This window comes from Ischnura elegans, chromosome 8 (genome assembly GCF_921293095.1).
Source record: "Ischnura elegans chromosome 8, ioIscEleg1.1, whole genome shotgun sequence".
In the NCBI taxonomy this organism is placed as follows: domain Eukaryota; kingdom Metazoa; phylum Arthropoda; class Insecta; order Odonata; family Coenagrionidae; genus Ischnura; species Ischnura elegans.
This window is the reverse complement of record NC_060253.1, coordinates 41,515,748-41,536,882: the sequence shown is the minus strand read 5'-3', so window position 1 is coordinate 41,536,882 and position 21,135 is coordinate 41,515,748. Positions and strand designations below refer to the sequence as shown.

At 38.4% G+C, this 21,135-nt stretch overlaps 1 protein-coding gene across 2 annotated transcripts in view; it reads left to right on the top strand.

Annotated features, from left to right (window-relative positions):
- The window catches only part of LOC124164164, a 115,362-nt gene extending 96,118 nt beyond the window's left edge, over positions 1 to 19,244 (top strand). For both annotated transcript variants that reach the window (XM_046541364.1, XM_046541365.1), the window contains exons 4-5: positions 3,748 to 3,870; positions 15,067 to 19,244. In XM_046541364.1, the coding sequence (XP_046397320.1) occupies positions 3,748 to 3,870; positions 15,067 to 15,920 (977 nt within the window). In that variant the 3' untranslated portion in view covers positions 15,921 to 19,244. The remainder of the gene's footprint in view (positions 1 to 3,747; positions 3,871 to 15,066) is intronic.
- Positions 19,245 to 21,135: the final 1,891 nt, after the last annotated feature.

Here is a 21,135-nt window from a genome sequence, read left to right as displayed (position 1 = left end):
TAGAGTTAAATTAAAAATTTTTTGGCGCAGTCAGTCCATACGTATTACGAATTGCGTCTATTTGTTTATGATTCAGAATTAAAGTTATACTATCTAGGGCTATAAGTAGACGACGACTTACTGTTACTTTCGTGTTGGTAAGGTGATAAAATTTTCAATCCTTCAAAACTAATTACTAATATATCTATTTAATCAAATAATATATTTAGAAGTGCATAACATGCTCATCTATAGCTTAACATATTCACATTTCCATGAATGGGAAATAAATTAATGTGCTCATAATCTATCGTTAGAAGTATAATAATTTTAAATCCTATTCTTAACAATTCACATTCTTAACAATTGCCGTTTGCTAGCTGATTTTTTCATTGAAGCTTCTCATCATTAAAAATTAAATTACCTTGATTGTAACCATTTTTGCATCATAGTAATACAACTTATTGAAACCTTAGTCGGCAACAATTTGCGAATAATTTACCCGGGGAAATTTTGTTTATAAACTTGAACATGAAAAAAAACATCTCATTTCCAAACAGCTTAACAGTAAAAGCCTTCTGTCGCTTCGAACACTTGAATAACGACGGGCGGAAATCAATACATACATTTGCGAGAGGCAGTTCATCTTCCCGCATTTGAGTGTGAGAAAAATGCGAAGCGATGGGACAGGAACGATTAGTTTTGCGTGAGACGGAACATGAATGGGAGACAAGGAGGGAGGAAAAGGGGTGGAGACGTACGGGACGAGACGCTTTGAGGACGTTGACAGAAGCTTGAATGAGTAATCGAGTAAGGAGGCATTTCGCGGCCGCGTCCTTCAACTGTTTGTTTAGCGATTCCCATCCCCCATCAATATATCTCTCTCTCCCCGGCTACCCACCCTGCGCCGCCCGCAGACCGCCATCCAGTCTATGCGTGTCACACCGCGGTGTCCGACTGATCCCTCGTGTCTTTTTCCTTTTGTCTTTCTCAATTTCAATGGCATCGCCACGAATATTTTAGAGGATTCTCAAGTCCGCCGCTAGAATCGCTGTCGCTCCGCGCGCGTTAAAATCAGATTTCAATCGTGGCGCTACCAGTCATCTATAACCAATTTTACCGAGGGAATACGCGGCAGTAATATGCAAATGAGCCGAAATGAGAAATTAACAACCTTGATAACTTTTCACTGGAAATTTTTATTGGTATGACGCGTATCAACGCTGAGGCATCATTTTCAAGTAGGTACATGAAAATGACGCGATTTCAATTTCCGTTTGCTAGCTGATTTATTCGTCGAAGTCCTTCGTCATTAAAAATTACCTCAGCGTTGAATCGCGTCGTACCAATAAAAATCTCCAGTGAAAAGTTACCAAGGTTGTTTATTTTTCATTTCAAAACGGATTTTCACAAAGTAAAGCCGAATCCGATTGTAAATGAGCCAGTAAATTATACCTATGAATATGATGACACTAAGTTGTCCTTTTTACAAGGATATCACTTACTGAGAATGAAAGGTGTAAAGAGCGAAATTTTCATTCCCAATACTTATAATGAAGTATCCATGATAAAAAAATAAACAACGAATGGTATATTTCACTCTAATATATAATTCCACAACTGACCATGATTTCAACACTACGTCATTTTCAAGGTCTAACGGATTTTTAAGGTCACCTTGACCCAGAGTGGAAATGACATAGAGTGTTGAAATCATGTTCGGTAGTGGAATTATATATTAAAGTGTGAAGATTACCATTTTTGTTTATTTTTTATCATGGATATATCGCATTCCCACCAAGTCAAGCCTGAAACGGTTTCATCCGGTTGTAATAGAGTTGAAATACAATGAAATACAATATTATTTATTTCTCTGAAAATGTATGAAATTTCATTGATTACCACACATGTGCATTTTGGTTTACAGCTCTAAATGTAACTTATTTCACCTTCAAATTCGGATCCCTTTACCGTCAGCGACGCCATCGGTGACTTCGGTAAATCCTTATAAATGCACGTTGGGTGAGTAGAAATATAGCGGTCGACTGCGGGCTCCTCTGCTGTAATATTCACACCACGGCGTTTGAATGCCCCGTCTCGCGTCGCTCCCTTTGTCTTCCTCAATGTCAATGGCAATACAACAGCGACTCGGGACGAGGCCGCGACCCCGGACACGTCTTTGATTCGTCTCCCCGAGTCGAGGAACAAATGGTGCGCGGCACGGAATAAATGATGCGTCGATTCGCGACAAACTGAGCGTGGAATCGTAACCGATATATATCCGAAGTTGTCAAAGGCGAACAAAATGGCCGAATTCTCGGAAATGAAAACATTTTAAATGAAGCGAAGCATTCCTCCTATTAAAGCTCCAATACAATTAGTGGACGTTTTTGCAAGGATGGGTGTGCAATTACACTGTGCATGGCATAAAAACGACTATACAGACCTGTAAGACCTGTAAGAACTCGGAAAGATATTTACCGCACAAAAAGGAGAAACAGGAGAATAATATCAAGATTTACCGTGACTGGATAAAATAGCTTGTAATTCTCACTGATTGAAATCATTTCTCTCAAGTTTAATATTTCCAATAGGTATCCTTCAATCATTATTGTTTGAGAGAATTGAATCTCAATTTTTCTGAGTTCAATTTAACAACTTCATTGTAGGAGCTGAGTTTTCTGTTTTTAATTATTGGCCTGCGCACGATGAAAGTGCTATACAGATGCCTGTCAAAGTATCTAGAAGATAACTATGCGACAAAGAGTATTAGCATTCTACTCTGAATACAGTAGAAATTACTGTGTATATATAGAAGAAAAGCTTTTTTTCTCGAATACGTTCATTTTATTTATTAGAGCTAAATTGTTTAAAGTGATTAATTTGCTCAAATTTCCGTAACTCGATGTTTCTTATCATTGAAAAGACTTGGACTGACAGGACTACTTTCTGCATAACACATTTCTGAGATAATTTTCCTGTTTATTGTTCTTGAATAGAATGCAGTGTATTTCATTGGAATATTTAGTTACATTGACTTGCGTCATTTATTTTCTCTGATTAAACATTCATTAGTATTTGTAATACAAGTCTTAGAACAGTATTTCCTCATTGGAATGTGTTTTTGTTAATGCGATTCAGCGTTTTTGTCATTATCTGAGCGATTCACCTCAAAATTCTATTTTTACAAACGATTTGAATTTATTATTGATAGTTTTCATTCTGATAATCCACTTAACACACAGATAATTTCACTCTAAACAACATTTCATTAATTTAAAATATTTATCATTTATAACTTATAAATAGAGATATTAGCATGCGATCATCCAAATTCCATGGCCGATTTGGCGACCTAAAAAATCTCTTGTATAAATGAAAAATTGACGTAATTCGCCGAGTTAGTTAAATTTTCTAAATCTTGGTATTTGTTGTTAATTAATATCTTACATTATAAGTGTCCTGTATGATCAATTTGACGAATTCAGTATTTATAACGAATTCTAAAAAGAATTCATTCAAAAATATGCAAATTCATTATGATGTTTATCTCAACTCTCCTTCTTTAGAAATATAATATTGCTAGTAAATTCATCTGTAATTCTTTTAGCCCAAGAGTTTCATATTAGGGTTATTTCCGTAATTTTAAATGGAGGTATTGGAGTGATTATGTGTCGCTCACATTCTGTCAGTTTTTTCTGTAGTGTCTGACTTTCCCACTGGGGACAAATTGAGTGACCTCTATCTCCTCTCTCTTCCCCTCTGCAGGTGACAACGTGGAGTGTTGGATGGAGGTGCAGCAAGGCAAGGGTCCGTGGGCGCCGCCCGTCTCCGGAATTGTCCCGCTTGGAACCACACTCACGCTTGTCATCGCCATCAACGACTTCACAGGTTCGTTCACTTGCAATGTATCAATCGTCCCTAAACTGTTCAGACCAGGGGGACTGCATATGAGGGGGTGAGAAGCAAAGGGGTTCAATTGATTATTTTCCGGATTTAAGCATTGATATTTATCATCAACGCTATAAAGGACTTATTAAACGCTTGTCCCAACTTTGTTAGAACACTTCATTTTTTATGTGTATACGGCTGGTGTCCTAACACCCCCTGCCACACGCCTTTCAGGTGGCTTGCGGGTTATTATGTAGATGTAGATTAGTCAACAATCCTAAGATTGGTTTGACGCAGCTCTGCATTCCTCTCTCTTGTCCGCTACCCTTTTCATAGCGGCGTATTTCTTCTTTTTTATATCCTTGATAACCTGTCCTAAGTAACTCATTCAATCGTTTCCTTACTCCTATACTTATACTCTCAGCTGTAAAAAGATTCTTCTTTTTGTAGAAAGCCCTCTTTGCCTGCGCTAATCTACGAACTATTTCTTTCTTGATTCTAATGAAATAAGTATACAAAAACTTGGTAGCCAAGAAGTGAGTCTCTGTTCTGTGCTCACATCAAGTAAAAAATCAAATTCAGTACCAAATATCTAGTTGATGTTTTCTTTACCTATTTTTTTACCTGACTCTGTTAGAAAAAAATCACTTTTACCCTTAGGATTCTCACCCCCACATATACTTTATACTTCACCTACTGTCAGCGTCAAAATGATGTACCGCTGTGCATCTCAAATTTATGCCTGGGCTTGTGTGCATGCTAAAATAGTGAATTATACGTCATTTTAAATAAAATTTTATCTTAAATGCTGATGTGGTTTTTTATGACAGAGGAAAAACTGTAGACACATCAGTGCAGTAAATAACCCTGCACACCGTGAAATTAGCCCTTTTGTCAACATCATGACCTCTGTAACTCAATTTAGGGAAAACTACAAAGTCTAAGGCATTTATCTTCCACAATAAATTTATAAAAGTACTGGAAACATAAAACGTTTTTAGCGGTTTTTAGAAGGCATATTTTATTGGATGTTTACTCGGGAATCCTCTATTCTAATCTTTGTAGAGCAGATCTCCAATCACATACGTTAACAGATTCACCTCTACATATACTCAACCATTGATTCAAATTATTCTCATGAATTGCGTTTTCATTTCAAATTACATATTGACCTATTATGCCTCCTATGTGTTAGAAAATTCCCTTCAGGAATTATTGCACTAGTTTTAAAATCTTTAAATTTTTTCTGAAAATGACGCCTGAAAATGTAGCTTCAAAATTACCTGAATGAATGTCTAAAAAATTTAAGGAATGACCGGCATAGACCTGTGATTATATACGGTTTTCTGCATGGAAACGTTTTATGACTTTCTACTGGTTCGTAATTTCAGGAAAATTGGTACATAGCGTTATCGATGCCATACTTTCGGTCGATAAAGTTTGTAGGTTTTTCCATGAAAATATTCATGTTTATAAATCATACGTTACTCTGTACAAGATTTGTTGTTGTCATTTTTGTAATTCTTAACGAATCAATTAAAATGTTCTCTACTACAACTAAATCTCTATTATAAAATTTGGTGAATGATATTTTTCTAATCACTCAAAATCTAATAGTAAGACAGGTGCGTGGAATTTCAGACGAATCTTATCGTAAAAAAAAGCTCAAGCCACGTTAACAGTTTAGTCTATTGCCGGGTTCGGTCTCACGTATTCTTGGGGAAGGGGAGCGTGTCTTTCCGCCCTCTTTCGTCGACGATGTTTTGTTGACGGAAGTTGGGCGCCCCACGTTGGACACGCAAGGCCATGGTTGAACACCTAGTTACGGGCCGAAGCGAAACAATAAAAAAACAAACATTTTGCTACACATGTAAAGTGAAAAAAATAGGCAATAACCTAACGGAGAATAAAAATTTTCTTCGCTGAATATCACGCTGTTCGCGAATAAAAATTCATTTTTGGAATCCTCATGCATTTACAACGAGTATAATCTGAGGTTTCAGGACGAGATGGAGTGGAAACGTGATATAGTGAAAAATGAAAAAGCATGAGCAATTTCCACAATTTTAAATTTACAGGTACTACCGGTTTCGCTTTACAGCATCACCAGGTACCATCAGGTACCAACGGCCCATTTATAACCATTTCCCGCGCATGCTATTCAAATTAATTTTGTAAACATTGCATCTTATTTCGTGGATGTGAGTTTTTTTTTTGAGTGAGAAATCGTGGAGATTTTTGGTGAAATGTACGAGTACCCTGTCTAAAAATATGGATACCCGCAAACGTTAATCCACTTTCATGCTAGTTTCTGAAGTATGTATCCCGAAGACTTTTACATTCAGGGGGCTTTGATGTTAAGGAAGCGGAGGTAATTTTATCAGTTTGTATTGTTGCAGAAATCGTCCAATTTCTTGAGTAGCTTTCCTCGCACCCCTCTACATATACCAAAATAATATAACCACGGGAAAATTTACAATAAAAATTGGCCCTTTGTAACCAGATCCAAAATTTTCCCATATTTTTTTATTAAAACATCATTAAAATGTATGATCTCAGTACCATTGTAATCACATGGTTACCACAACATTACCACGCATAGTGATGGGGGTCACCCCATTCATTTTCAAATACGATCTACTTTTGAGTTATAGTGTGAATATTTTTTCCAAAATATAGTCTCAGAATGAAAAGCAGCAAAAAATTAAAAAGTAGTGAAAAATTACTCAAAAGCCTTTTATGACATCGTTAACAATTTCGTAGTTATCAAAAAGTGATCTCTCTTTGCGAAGAAGAAATGATAGTTATTTCTCCAGCAAGGATTTATACTTGCTGACTGCATTATTCCTACTTATATTCATAGTAAGCTATGTATTTCAGGTTGAGATGCTCAGATACTCTGTGAGATTCTAAAAAGAGGATTAAGTCCAAGCATTGGTTTTCACGTGCTTTCTTCTATTTTGAATAATTCTTTCGTCTTCAACGTAGTTATTCATGATTTTAAAAATTTAAATAACTTCATATCTGCGTCACCTGCTCCTTCAATCGAATAATTCTTATCTTATTAAGTTATTTAAATACCACCAAAAACAGCTCTATGTGACCTTTTGCATCGGGGTTAATAATATGTTGACAGGTTAACGTACACAAACAATCATGCCCTGGATAGTGGTGACTTATCCGGGCGGGACTCGAACCCGCGAACTACTGTATGGCAGGCGAGGATTTTACCCCGCAGCTATCGAGGCCGGCAAAATAATTTTACCATCCATCATTAATAAAAAGAATATTTTTACCGAATGCCTTCTGTACTTTAACCTGTGTTTCTTTCTTGCCTTATCGTGTGACGTAGCAAATATTTTCACATGGGACCGATTCGTGTTGATTTGGTGCGGTCTTATTGTCTTGAATGACGTTTTTGTTTGGAACTCTTTTGTTATTTGATGACCCTCCCCCCACATACTTTGCATACGTGCAGTGAATTCACTGTACCCCGCGGTCAATACCCGCCATGAATTGATTATTATTCTTTGGTAAGTTTTCGACAGTCATGTGCGATAAGGAACTTCACTTATTGTTCAGGGTGCATTCTTTTTTTCCCCTTCTCCATCGCTGTGAAATTAGATTAAGTAAGCATATCATAAATGGAAAATGTAAAATACTTGTCAAATTGTTACAGAAAAGACATAGTTTAACTCCGAGAATGGTATCTATGCGGCTGAGATACCGCTCAAGTCAATTTCAATACCTTTTATGTGGCAGTTTGTTGTTAGTTCTACTGAAGAACGATGGAAAGCGTCGAGTAGACGTTAAGTTTATTTCATAAACTCATCAAAGATGTGATTATGCGAATAATTTATGGACGAGCGTGTCCTAGGGTTTCCAGACATCCAGGGTGAAGACCTGGTTACGCGATTCATTAAAGGTAATACCTCGTTACGTTTTTAATTTACATTTATTTCAAGTTTGCGTTGTATGAACCGACCTTAAGGGCGTTTCTGTTTACTTGCGTGGTGCAAGAATGCTACGGATGACAAACGTGCAATTCGCAGCGCTATTGTATTTCCTGTGATTCCGTGTCCCTTGGGAAATGAATGTTTCGACCCGGAAGCACACCTCTCCCTCTGTTAAGAGGCCGTGGCGCACGTGAGCTGGTCGAGGCGTTAAAAAGGGCGCTCCCATCTCCCCACCACTCCTCTCTCGAGCCGTGCGCCCCACCTCCTTCCCGTTCCCCACATTCTGCTGCTACCTGACGCGGTCGAGGCAGACCTAGGTTCGTGCTGTATGTACTCGAATAGAAGCATTCATGTACCCAGGCAGTGTTCTACTTTAGTCAAAGGCACTGCATTGAGGAGGCCCAATTTTAACCCACAGAAGGTTAATTTCTGTTGCAACTTCGGTCGAAGCTTAATCGACTTTCGGAAAATGTCCGCAGAGCGGTGATGAGTGCAATTTGATCCTCATGTTATTTATTTCTTTTTTCCCAAACCACCGAATATGGCTCTCATAGGTCATTTTATATCGGGGTAGTCAACAAATTCAATAATTGTATGTAACGAACAATCATGCCCTGGATAGGGATGACTTATCCAAGCGGAACTCGAACCCGCGACCTTTTGTTTGGCAGGCAAGGACTTTACCCCGCCGCCACCGAGGCCGGAAATATTTTGCAATATTTTGCAGCACACTGTTTGTAATTGCGAGAAATGGCATTGCGAATTTATGAATTCAATATATATCGCATCATCATGTAAACCCATTTAAATGCGCGGTGCGTGACAGAAGATTATGAGGCCAATTTGAGGATACTCCATTGCAATATTCGTAACTTTAGTTATGGAAAAATGACGGTGACAAAATATTTTTCGAGATATCGATTTTTACACGACAATAAAAGTTCGGGTACATAAAAATTGATATTCTCTCTAATATAATCTCTACCGTAACAGGCTCAACTTTGTGGAGGTTCATTCTAATAAATAAAAGCGAACAAACTATGCATAAATCCACCAGTTTATTTATGTGGTACTACTAGGTACCTGATGATGACGCCGCTGCGTCGAAACTAGTAGTACCACATAAATAAATTGGTGGATTTATACATAGTTTGTTCGCTTTTATTTATTCTCTCTAATATTTTTCTCTCAATGCTAAATTAAAAGCGACATATCTTCTACTTTTTCAATCTATATCTGATAAATTTCGGTAACAGACCAAATTATTTAATTTTATATGCGGTTTTGTAAAGATTCGCGATTAGTAATCTGAGAATACAAATGGCCATAGAAAGGCTAAACCTTAGCAGGGCTATTTCACTAATTTAGGGAGCACATTAGAGAAAAACTGATACAGCAGTAATAACATGAGGAAGAGAATTGCGTAAGCAAATGAGATGTTCATGACCAGGAAGAAGCTTATAAGCTTATGTCAGAGTTTTAAGTATAAGTTGGTGAAGAGTCTCATTTGGGGTGTAGTGCTTTAAGGTGCGGATACGTGGACACTTAGGAAGGAGGGCTAGAAAAGACTGAGGCGTTCGAGATGTGGGTGTGGAGAAGAATGGAGAAGATGAAGCGAATGGAGTGCAGAAGGAACAACGAAGTGCTGGACATGGTGGATGAGGAGAGGCATCATATAGACCAGATACGGAGGAGGCAGAAGGTATAGATGGAGCGAGAACTTGGTGGGGAGGGGATATTGAAAACAGCGTCAGAGTTAGAGGGTTGAATGTGGGGTAAACTAAGGAGAGGAAGGAAGAGGATAGGATTTTTAGACGGAATGAAAGGGGGTAGGCCCTATTATTAATTTAAGACGAAAGTATATGAAGGGAGGGGAGACAGCCGGAATACTTCTTAGATACTCCAAGAAAAACTACCTTAATCGGCAGAATACTTTAATAATAATTTACTGCTATGCAAGCCACACCCCTCATTGCTACCATCCTGCCCGGTCGGGGTCGACAGATCTGCCATCATCATTGGCGTAGCTGGGAGGGTGCGGTCCGGTGGGGGGGGGGCGTGAAATATAAAAACGCTATTATTATCCTACGTAAAAGAAAACAAAATATTGAAAAATCATGAATTCATAATATATTTCTTCAACTAATGAAGTTATTTCGATGTAGGCTCGGAGATTTTCGCGGCGTTGATCAGATGATCTCTGCATTCTCTTCGGGTTTTCACCGCGTCCGTTGTGTTTTGACGACAACAGTTTCGCTGACTGCAATGTCAGCAAAACTGTCGTCGCCAAAACCCAACGGACGCGGTGAAAACCCGAAGAGAATGCAGAGATCAAGTTAGTTCGATTATGAAAAGTGATATAATTAGTTTGAAACCATCTACTTAGCACCCTGTTTTTCAAACATTTTCACCCCTGGTTTGGACCCCCCCATCCGAACAAAATTCCTGGCTATGCCACTGGCCATCATCCGTGTCACACTGCTACCAATTCCTCCCCTCCCCCCCTATCACCCCCTCCCCTATGACGCGCGTGAACGCCGATCCCCCCCATCCCAGCCCACTTGCCCCTCTTCCAAGACGCATTCCTCAGCGTCTCCCAGTGAGCTTCCATTTGGATGAGTAGCAGAGTGGTCGGGGGATGGGAGAGAAAGATTAGGGAAATTGGCGGGCGCTTTAAATTTCCGAGAACGAACTTCTCTTCGTCCCTATTATTTAGAAGGTTGAACTCGCTTTTAACAGGAATCGACAGGTGTGTTTTTTTTACGCTACTTGTGATACTTACTCTTCAATTTTATAGTCGTTAAAAGAATGGCAAGCCTTTTAATCCGTTAACCTCTTTTTTCATATTTTATTTTATCTGCATTCCTTTATAATTTTCATTTGTATTTTATTATATATATTATAAGAAATTTCATCACAAGGTTCATGAACTTATTTTTTATTTATTTTTATTCAGCATATGTATCTTTTGCGGCAAAACATAATATTTTTTTTTTAATTTTATAACTCCGTACTCTTTATTTTTGTTGTCTTTGCAAGAATGACTAGTGTTTTAATTCCCTCTCCTTTTAATATTTTTCCATGGTATTTTTTATCAGTATCCCTGTATAAGTTTCATAAATGTTTTATTTGCGTAAGTATTATTTTATATATTATTAGAAATTTCAATACAAAGTTCATGAATTTATTTTTAATATATTTTTACATGTAGTGAATGTAGTTTTTTTCGTAAACACACAATGTTTACACCTTGTTTTTTAAAAATGTAACAAAAAGACAACAACAACAGCTTTTTGTTGTATTATTGCTGATATTATTTTCACTGTGTTGCGTCTGAATGGGCTCTTTTGGTTTCAGTTTTTGGTATTACTCTGTCCAGTGATTATGTTATTAAATGTGTACTTTAATTTAGCCAATAACCAAATATATTTAAGGTGCTCTTATTCTCCCCAGGGAGAATTCTTAATTTTATCTGACTGTCTGTTTCTTCATCAGTAATACCATTCTGACTACATAAACCTTTATAATTTCAATACAGAGAAAACATCGCAAACCTTACGGTAGCTAGTATCACCAGCGTAGTAGTAATGGTGACACATTGCCATGATCACCTTCCTACCGTGACCAAATGTGCAGTACATGCAATTGATGAAACCACTCGAGCCAAAAAGTTTTTTTTTTCAATTTTAATATAATTTTTCTATTAATTAATTATAATTCTCAATATGAATGAACAAAGTATTTTGCAGATTTATCGCAATTTTTGTAAAAACTAGAAAGTTTCACATTACGATTATATATTTTCCTTAATGAGATAATTAGGTGTGATCTCGAACTCTCTGTGACAACCGCTAACAAGTATGATTCAAATCTTGGAACGCCTCACTCCAAATTCTTTTGAAGAGCTTAAGCGGTCCAATTTTTTCGGCAGCCATATCAACGTGGGAAATGGTCGCTGGCACGTGGAGTTCTTTCATCGCGATGTGTGAATTTCACAGGCGCCGTCGATGTGAAAAACGCTCCCTCTAATCTTCTGAAATCTTAGCATTTATTCACGTATTCTGTGTCATTGCAAGTGTTGGAACAAAAGTTCCACGTTTAAGAGTGGGAAGAATTTTATTCTCACGTTGCTAACACGAAAAAAGTGGCCCTAAAAATGTACGAGATAGTTACGATGAGAATACAGACTTTCTCACGGATAATAAGATAATTATGATGATTTATTTGCTCATATGATGGCGTTTCGTTCCAATTCTATGCTTATTTCACGCTTGAAATGTGTTATAATGGATTGATCTATTTTTATTTTATTTGTATTGCGTAATAAGTTTGCTTTTTGTTGGAAGGAAGCATTCACTCAGCATTTTAGTTACTAAATTAAACTAATTTTTTCTGATTTCATAATTTGTATATTATTTTAGTGGACCTATAACTATGATTTTAATTTCTTACATCCTATTTCATCATTTAATTCAAGACTCTAGAATTGACATGGTTCTCTTTGAGCAATTCTATTTGTTAGTTTTTCTTGGGGATAGTTGCTACTGAGAGGGAACAATCAAAATAAGTTAATCTATTTTGACGTTGATTCGTCTTTCTGAAGCATCAATACAGAGAATAACGTGAACTGATGTAGCATAGAATCGGCGCTTACAAATACAGCCGATCACCCTTGGTAACATTCAACCGTAGATTGTCACCGCATGGATAATTAAAGCCCGATAGGATAGTTCCCATAAGTTTGATAGTACCATCGGTAACCTTATTAGTCTAGAGAGGATTCTCCAACGGTAATTTACTAATTTCAGATAATCTACATCATCTTGAATTTCTTCCGTAAATGTGCTTCCTTTATTTAATTCAAAACAGTAGTTGAGTTGCCCATTCTTTTGGAAAAATTCCCATATTTTGGATACTTTACCTTTCTCCTCTAAGATTCAGTCACAAGACATGATCGGAGAGCATTTGGATTCAGCTACCATTGCAGCCACAGTACCGTAATAACCTCTCGCGCGGATTACCTTTCATGTACCTGCGATGGCAAAGGTTACTGGCAAAGAATATCAAGCATAGCACTCTGCCAAACGTCTGTCTGCTTCCTTTGCCAATGCGGCATGCTACCAGTGAATGTTAAACAACGGAATTTATCGTGATCATTTCCGCGTTACAGATGCCAAATTCATTGAAGTAACCTCTAGTACATTGTAACTATACAAGATGAAACTGATTGCTTGTAAATATCCTTCGCGCTATCGAAAATAGAACCAAATAACGAAAGTTTTGTTTTTATCAGCGTAGTAAATTACGCATTCGTTGACTAAGGATTTATTCACTTAATTATTTTGTGTAAAAAAATCCTGAAATTTCAATTTTTAAATGCGATCCAGATTTCAGAAGTACTTTCTTTCATATACTAAATGTCGATATAAGATTAATTTGTTTGTTTAATAAACATTGATATGGACGAGAAGAACTTTCTGGTTACATTCCAAAAATATCTTCTTTCGAAAACGAATTGCACTGGTGAAATAATAAGTCTACGCATGGCAGTGGTGCTATTAAAATGAGACATTCAAGCAGAAATGATATATCAATGAATTTATCAAGGTAAATTTAAAGGTAGTCACAAGTCTAAGTAAACAAAGAATAGCTTAAGAATTTTTTGTACTTCTCTCATATCCTACTTGGTATTTCCATTAAAATGTAAAACTGATTGCCTATAGCAATGCTTCGTGCTAACAAAAACAGAACAAAATAACAAAAATTTGAGTTGTTCAACAAAATAATAATGGGTTATACCGAGGTTTAGGGCCAAAACACTTATTTTTTAATATTTCGTTTGAAACATTCCGCATTTTCAATATACTATTGCCCCTGAATACCCTACTTTCCAATCAACGGTGGTGGAAATTACTTCAGAAACGAGTAAGTTCAGAATAGGTAGGTCAATTCAATTTAATGAATGGGGTGTATGATTATGAAGTGATTTTGTCGATTTTGGTATTGGTGGTATTATAATACTATTATACTAGTATTAGTATAATATGAAAGGGACTGCGATAATATCGGAGTGCGTATTGAATAAGACAATACTGAATGCTCTTCTGTTGAGCCTCACAATTTTGGAGTGAGATGGATCACTGAGGGTTGACCTCCTTTCATCAAATTCTAAGCATAGTGGAATTGGGCTTCGTATCCGTGCATTACAAAATAGTAACAATACTGTTCTCCCTGAATCTTTTCATACGGACTAACCCACTTATCCTAAAAAGCACGCATGACCCCATTTCTTTCTCTTTTGCCTCAAACAATCCCCAACCATTCCCTGCGAATTGTCTCTCTTTCGAGGGTTCACAACTGAATCCTTTCATGCCGACCACACTTATCCTAAACGACACAGATAACCCCATTTGTATCTATGTTCCTTCCAACAACTTCCAACCGTTCCATATCACTTGTCTCTCTTTAAAAAGTTTACTGCCTCTGATCCTTTGAACCCTGTAATACAGATAAGCCCACATATTTTAAACGATAAAGATGTCGTAAGATGCACCTCTTTCCCTTCAAATAAATCCCAGCTATCGATAGTGACACATAGAACATAATATTAGAGCCCCACTATATTTCCAGGTCCGATAGAAAGAATAAATTAAGAGACATATTTTGCCTAACGGATAGATATGGGAAACCGTTTTTCCCCCGAACCATGAGGACTTTTATAAATAAAAGTCGTACTCTTGTTTGAGCATTTGCTTTTTATGTGTAAACGGCTGGTGTCCTAACACCCCCTGCCACATGCCTTTTAGGCGGTGTGCGGGGTAGTACATAGACGTAGATCGTGATCCTAAGATTTGATACTTTCCCGGCGATAATGTGGGTAAACTCTTCTAAGGATTCCCACCTGGTTAAAATCTGCAGTTTTTCCAACGTTTCAAACTCCGACTCGGGGATCAACCTCAGGCCTGCTTAATGTCGTTTTATTTGATTAACTAGTACCCCATAAGTAAATAACCATAGAAATGAAACGATGTTCAGCAGATCTGACGATGTGCCCAGAGTCAGAGTTTGAAACGTTGGCTAAAACAAAGAATTTAACCCAGTGGGAATCCCGAAAAGAGTATATCCATCTCAATCCTTTCCTTCGTAGTGTCAGTAGGCTGTCTTATGACACAGTTTTCCTCGCCCCAATGCCTACCATTGCGTGTTGAATGATCACCTCGTTGTTCTTTCTCTCCCACAGGCGAGTTCGACATGAGGGTCAAGTCCTGCTCGGCCTCTGACGGCGGTGACGAGGGCAACGGCCACGCCATCCAGCTGAGCGATGACCGCGGCTGCGTCCTCCGACCCAAGATGGTCGGTCGATTCCTCAAGGTGACCGGTACGGACGGTCGCGCAACCCTGCTCACCTACGCCTTCTTCTCCGCCTTCAAGTTCCCCGGCGCTCTCGGCGTCCACATCCGCTGCAAGGTGGAGATCTGCAGACACGGCTGCCCGGACCACTGCGGTGACGACACCGTACCCTCGCGGCACGGAGCCCTGGACCGCTCCGGAGTCAGGGCACGCCGTGGAGACGGACCGCCTTCCCGGGTGGTGTCGACCAGTAATGGGCCGACCAGAAGAGGGGAGCTCGGCACCCAGGGAGGTCCCAGGTCACTGGATTTGTCCACGGAGTCTAGGAGAAGAAGGCGCGGGGTGGGCCCAGCTGCCGGGACCTCTGAGGAAGAAGTTGTGGGAGTATCTGGAGGATACTCGGTCATATCCGAAGCGGACATGGCTGAGGAAGATACGGAGCCCGGAGCAGACTTCGAGGGTCCGGAGGATACCGGAAGCCGGTGGTGGGGCCGCAGCAGGCCACACGAAGTGTGCGTGCCGGCTCACGGGTTCGGAGCCGCGTTCCTTCTAGCAGCTTCTGCAGCGGCCGCGTCGGCTGTCCTCGCCGGAGCCCTGTTCCATCGTTACCGGGGCACGAGGGCCGCAGCCAGGGCCAAAGAAGTGGGCCCCGGAGCGGAGATGGGCGGCGTGGACGGTGCAGGGGTGGATCAGGGGGGGCTCTGGGGTTGGGTGGCCATGAGGTGGCCGGTCAGGGGGGGCTGACCTCTTTGGCCCTTGGAGACGACTTAGGGGAGCTCAAAGGTCGTGGCTAAAGAAAAGATTGAAATCCTTCTCACACACCAATCCAATTCGTACCGCTTTTCGCGCCTCAAATGTCTTCTTTTGTTTTTAGTTTGTGTTTTTCCTTTGTTTTTATGTTAGGGTGTCATCTTCCTTGTAGGGAAAGGGTCATGTTTTCCTCTCTTTGTTGGCCGGTGGTCATGAAATATTATCATTTGAGTGCGCTGACATGTTTGTGTGTGTTTTTGCGTCTTGAATTGAGTGTGTGTCAAGGATTTTTGTCAGCCTGGCTTTGGCAAATTAAATACTATTTCAATGAATGACATTGGGTGAGGTACTAGGAGGAATTGATTACCGTCAACAAAACTTGAAGCGCCCTTATCCTGGTCGCTTCATTCCTTCCAGCTCCCTGACGCGTTCCATTAAACTCAAATATCCAACTGAAGTACAGTGAAAAAAAAACAAAACGGACGCTGATAATATGTACGGCGTGTGCCGGATGTGCTTCCTTCTTTTTTTCTTCCAATAGTTCATGCACACCACCGTCGCACGTCCATGGCGCTGCCTGCTTTTCTTGCCGAAGAATAGAGGGGACAGCCAGTGCATGTTCCGTTTTCAGTTCATGATGGCCCGATTTCTTTTATTTTTATGGACAATAGGAGGATGATAATGTAAATAGGGATTGTTTTTTCTGTCCTTTTTTCAATTCTCTCGAAGTAATACTGTGCAATATGGGGTATATTTATCGACATAGAGGGAGATATCTTTAGTTTAATAGTTATGAAAAGTCTTCGATGTATGGATATAGAAATGATCCTGTTTACATTATTATTTAAATTTATTTTTCTCCGTCATCTGCTCAAAGGTTTTTAGGAATTTCTCCTTGTTGCGACGTCATTCCATGCTACCGATCAAATAAAATGAAGTACAGTAGCCTTAAAGAGAAAAGCTATTTCCAATTAAAGTTTGGATGCCTTGTTTTCATCCAGGCCAGGCCATCATTTTTTGGCCATAAAAGCATCTTTAGAGAGCAGTAAAAATTTTCCTGGGATTTGATCGTCTTACTTGACTTACATGAATTAAAACTCTGGTCAAAACGTGAATTGTGTATTCGGTTCATAAAGGTTATGCCTTATTCTCAACGAATTTTATGGCTACCATGTTTTTGTAAGTGAAGTTGGGTGGGTTTGTGTCTTGGTGAACCTTCGAAATTATCAAACATTTAGAATCGGTAGCCTCACAATATGAATCTACGCGGATGAAGTGCATAAGTAACACTCGTGCATGCTTCCGTCTGACTAACGTGGCTTCAGTGCTGGAGATCCTGTCGTTTATGCAAATAGTGTGTTATCATTTTTGAATGTTTATTTATCAATCGCTGTTGAATCATAATTCATTTAACTCATTTCCTTAAAATTATTATTTCATATGTAATTATTATTCTCTATTATTATTATTATTATTATTATTATCAATACCCTTTCATTACATTTGTTAAATTAATTATGAAGTACGTCATTCTTGTCAAACAATTTTCACCAAGAACCGCATATCATCTGGAAAGCATATATCTATCCGAAAATTCGTAAACTTAAGGTTTCATTCTCAGTTCTTCGATTAATGTGAACTATTTTCATCATAATCATTTTCATGCTACTATCAATGTTTATACGCTTGACCTCTGGGAATTCAATTCATACTTCACCACACCTTTCCCCCTCTACTGACTATGACCAGTCAAGTACAGCTATGGACATTTAAATATGCCACAAATGACGTACGACAATGCTTGTGGGAGTGTTGGCAATTAATTTGCCGTGACTATGCAAATGTAAAACTTGGACGTGCGACGCATTTAAAGACTGTTTTGCGTAACAAGTTGGACTAGACTAAGGACAAGAGACGTGTGTGTGTTATTGGTTTCTTCGGTGATTAATTCATCCTCTATTGGCAGAGGGTACGGGCGACGATCATCGAGGAAAGGGAATTAATGATTCCTTGGTATTTCTGGTACCTTTTTTTTCAACATCCCCGTAAGCAATGACTGTTCTTTTGAATATTATTTCTTGAATTCTATGCATATATGACTTCTTGTGACTAATTGAACTACGCATTATTAATCCAAAGAACGAGGTGAGCAAGATTTAGAAAGACGTGACGTTATTCGTGTGAAACGACCAAGAACTGATATAATAGTGTCTTATTGTTTACTTTCCCCTAAGACTCGTTTCCTACTGAAGATGGACAAGTTCCTCGTCATCTTCAACGACATCTGCTTGCGATTTTCCCCCTCTGACGGTGGTGCAACTAACTACAAGAAAAAAATATTGATGCATCTTATTACACTGCATTGACAATAGAGCAATGCGTCTCCTATGATGTTAATCTTATGTTGCAAGTACGCACACATGGAATATATTGATATTTATAACTGCATGATTTGACTGCTGTGGCGCTAGGTTGATGCGAGCTAATATTGACTGACTTTTCGTTTGGTGTCTCTTGTGTGCAAAGAGTTGCGGTCATTTGCAAGTGAAGGTTTATATAAGCGTATCAATAGTGGTGCGATGTGGACGTCACTTGCTATTTGGGGTACATCTCTATCTGGCGGACAAGTTTATCGTGACATCATTTGAGCTCAAAGACGTCGCACTTCCTTTGTCACGCAGGAAAAAATGAATACTGTATCATCTTATATAATGATTTTTTAAAATAATGAAATGAGATTATTAACAAATTGATTCGAGTTTGGTGTGGGAGGAAGGAGTGTTTTAATTATTGTTTTGGGGGTCAAAATATGTCATTTCTGCGCTGCTCACATTTCGAGAATGTGAGGATGTGTATGATGTTATCCGTCCAAAATTAATTTTTGTTGAATTTTTAATGCCTGCTCAGGTGAAATGGTGGAGGATAACTTTGCTCCTCTAAATTCAATCATTTAACTTTATCACACATTAATGTGAAGCTTGTTCTCCAATATGAATGGCAAGATAATGATCAATCGAAGCACAGGATATAGTTTGGTCAACTTGGATGGTTTTTAAGGAATGACACTGGTGTGAGTTTGATATTTTTCTCAGGCAAATGTAATTTTTTAACAAAAATGTTTCAAAATGTTATGGTAAACTTTGTCGTGTTTCATGCAGTTTTATTATTTATGTAAAACAATTATGTATTTATTCTCAAACTATGGCTCAGAATTGTGTAATTTGATGTGAATCTCTTGAAATTTATTCCAAATCACGGAAGTTTCATTGTAACTGTGCCTTTTTGAAAAATTTACAGGAAAATAAAAATACAATTTAAGGTGTATTTTTCAATTAAAACCCAGAGAGAAATCTGAAATTTTTATCATTTTTTTGTAATTTTCTTCCAAACAGATGGAACGGAATTTCTTTGCTTTAAGTGAAACGATCAAGATCGAAGTGTGCAACTGAAAAACTTGGTTTGATGGCTAGATTTATGATGAATTTTTGCCATTGCTTCAAGTTACTCTGAATTTTGACAGTGGTATTCAATTCCGCTGGCAGAAATTATAAGCCTCTTAAATGAATCCTAAAATTTTAAATATATGTCAACTCGATCGCGGAGGCAATTGCATCAAATTCCAAGGATTTCGATGAGCGTACCTTCCTTATTAGTTTCGTATAATTATCTAATACATGCAGTGGGAACGAAACCCTAGGGCGGGCTCGCGGGGATACTCTCCTGGGGCAGGGACTGTAAGCGCTAGCTTTTCTCCTCTGCACCAAGAAGGGGAAGGACGGGAAGGAACAAGGAAGGAGGCGCCGCCGCGATAGGAGCCCGACGACGCCTCCTGGGAGGGGAGAGGGAAGGAAGGGAGGGGACGAGGATTCCCGCACCGTCACAAAGGCGGGCGGGTCCTACTACTAACGAAACCAAGCTTACGCAATTAATTTTCTACCAATCCTAGTGGATTTTCCTATGAGGAAGAAAACTCTATCGATCGAATCGGTAGATCTCTTATACATGCAGTGACACTGGTTCATTTTTATTTAAACTTAGAAGGAATTTCATATTCTTTATGATTTATGATGCATAAGCCTAGTATATGATTGACTCAAACACTTTCAGTTTTGGAGCATAAGAAGGTAAAGTAATTCATAGCTGCGCAGATCAGATCATAGTTGCATATTATCAATGACGAACTAGATAAATAAATGCATAAGTGACTTGGGGATGTGCTTATTGTTGATTGGAAAGAATACTGTGTCATTAGAAATGATAGCATTTCATTTCTTCCTTTCTTGTACTGAAATACTTAAGAGAAAGTATTTTTTTAATGAATCCAGACAAAGCGAAATATACAAGTTTTTAAGGATATCATTGTACTTAAAATATTCTTAAGATATGAAAGCACATAAGATAATTAATTTATCTTGTTAAGGACGCAATATTAGATTTCTTGAAAGGGGAAGCAAAGAAAAAGCAGACTATGAGAAATAGAAGAACATAGATAATGCGGAAGAACCTGAAAGGATCTACAATCTAAAGAAAATACATCTTTTCTCGTGTTATGAAACCAAATTTATTTCTTTGACCCAATATAAGTCATGCGTTTGTTATTTATGAGGCAACTTGACATATCGTAATGTCATAAGAGCGTTCGCACAATTACCATCCATCCGTCTGAAAAAGTATATCGGTCATCTCTTTTGGAGAGATTCAGGGCTATTAAAGACCAGTTCTAGTATTGATTCGGGCAATATTCTTTTATGTAACATATTTTAGCATCAGCTTCCGCATCACACTTATTGATATATGTACTGTTAAGCCCTTGCGTCGTCATAAGCCGTTTCCTAACGTCATAATACTATGTAAAAATTACGCCTACGTATATTACTTACAAAGTCACCAAGATAGAAAAATGCATAAGTAATACGATCAAAATCACTCAATTTTTCATTCCTTGAAAATTTTAGCCTTAAAATTCTCTAATTCTCTAATAATGCTAACATAATTAGATGGTTCAAATACTCATGCACCCAATCAATATCATTACTTACTTGAACTCTCTTGAACCGGACAGCACTTATTCCGAAAAAGAAAACTTCGGATGCTACATCTCCACCAAGACGAAAGAACCTCGAGAAGCCACAGTCATAGACATAGGAGGTAGAGAACCGTGTGAATTTCACATATTAATTTTTCTAATTCATTGGTGGTATTTTACTGC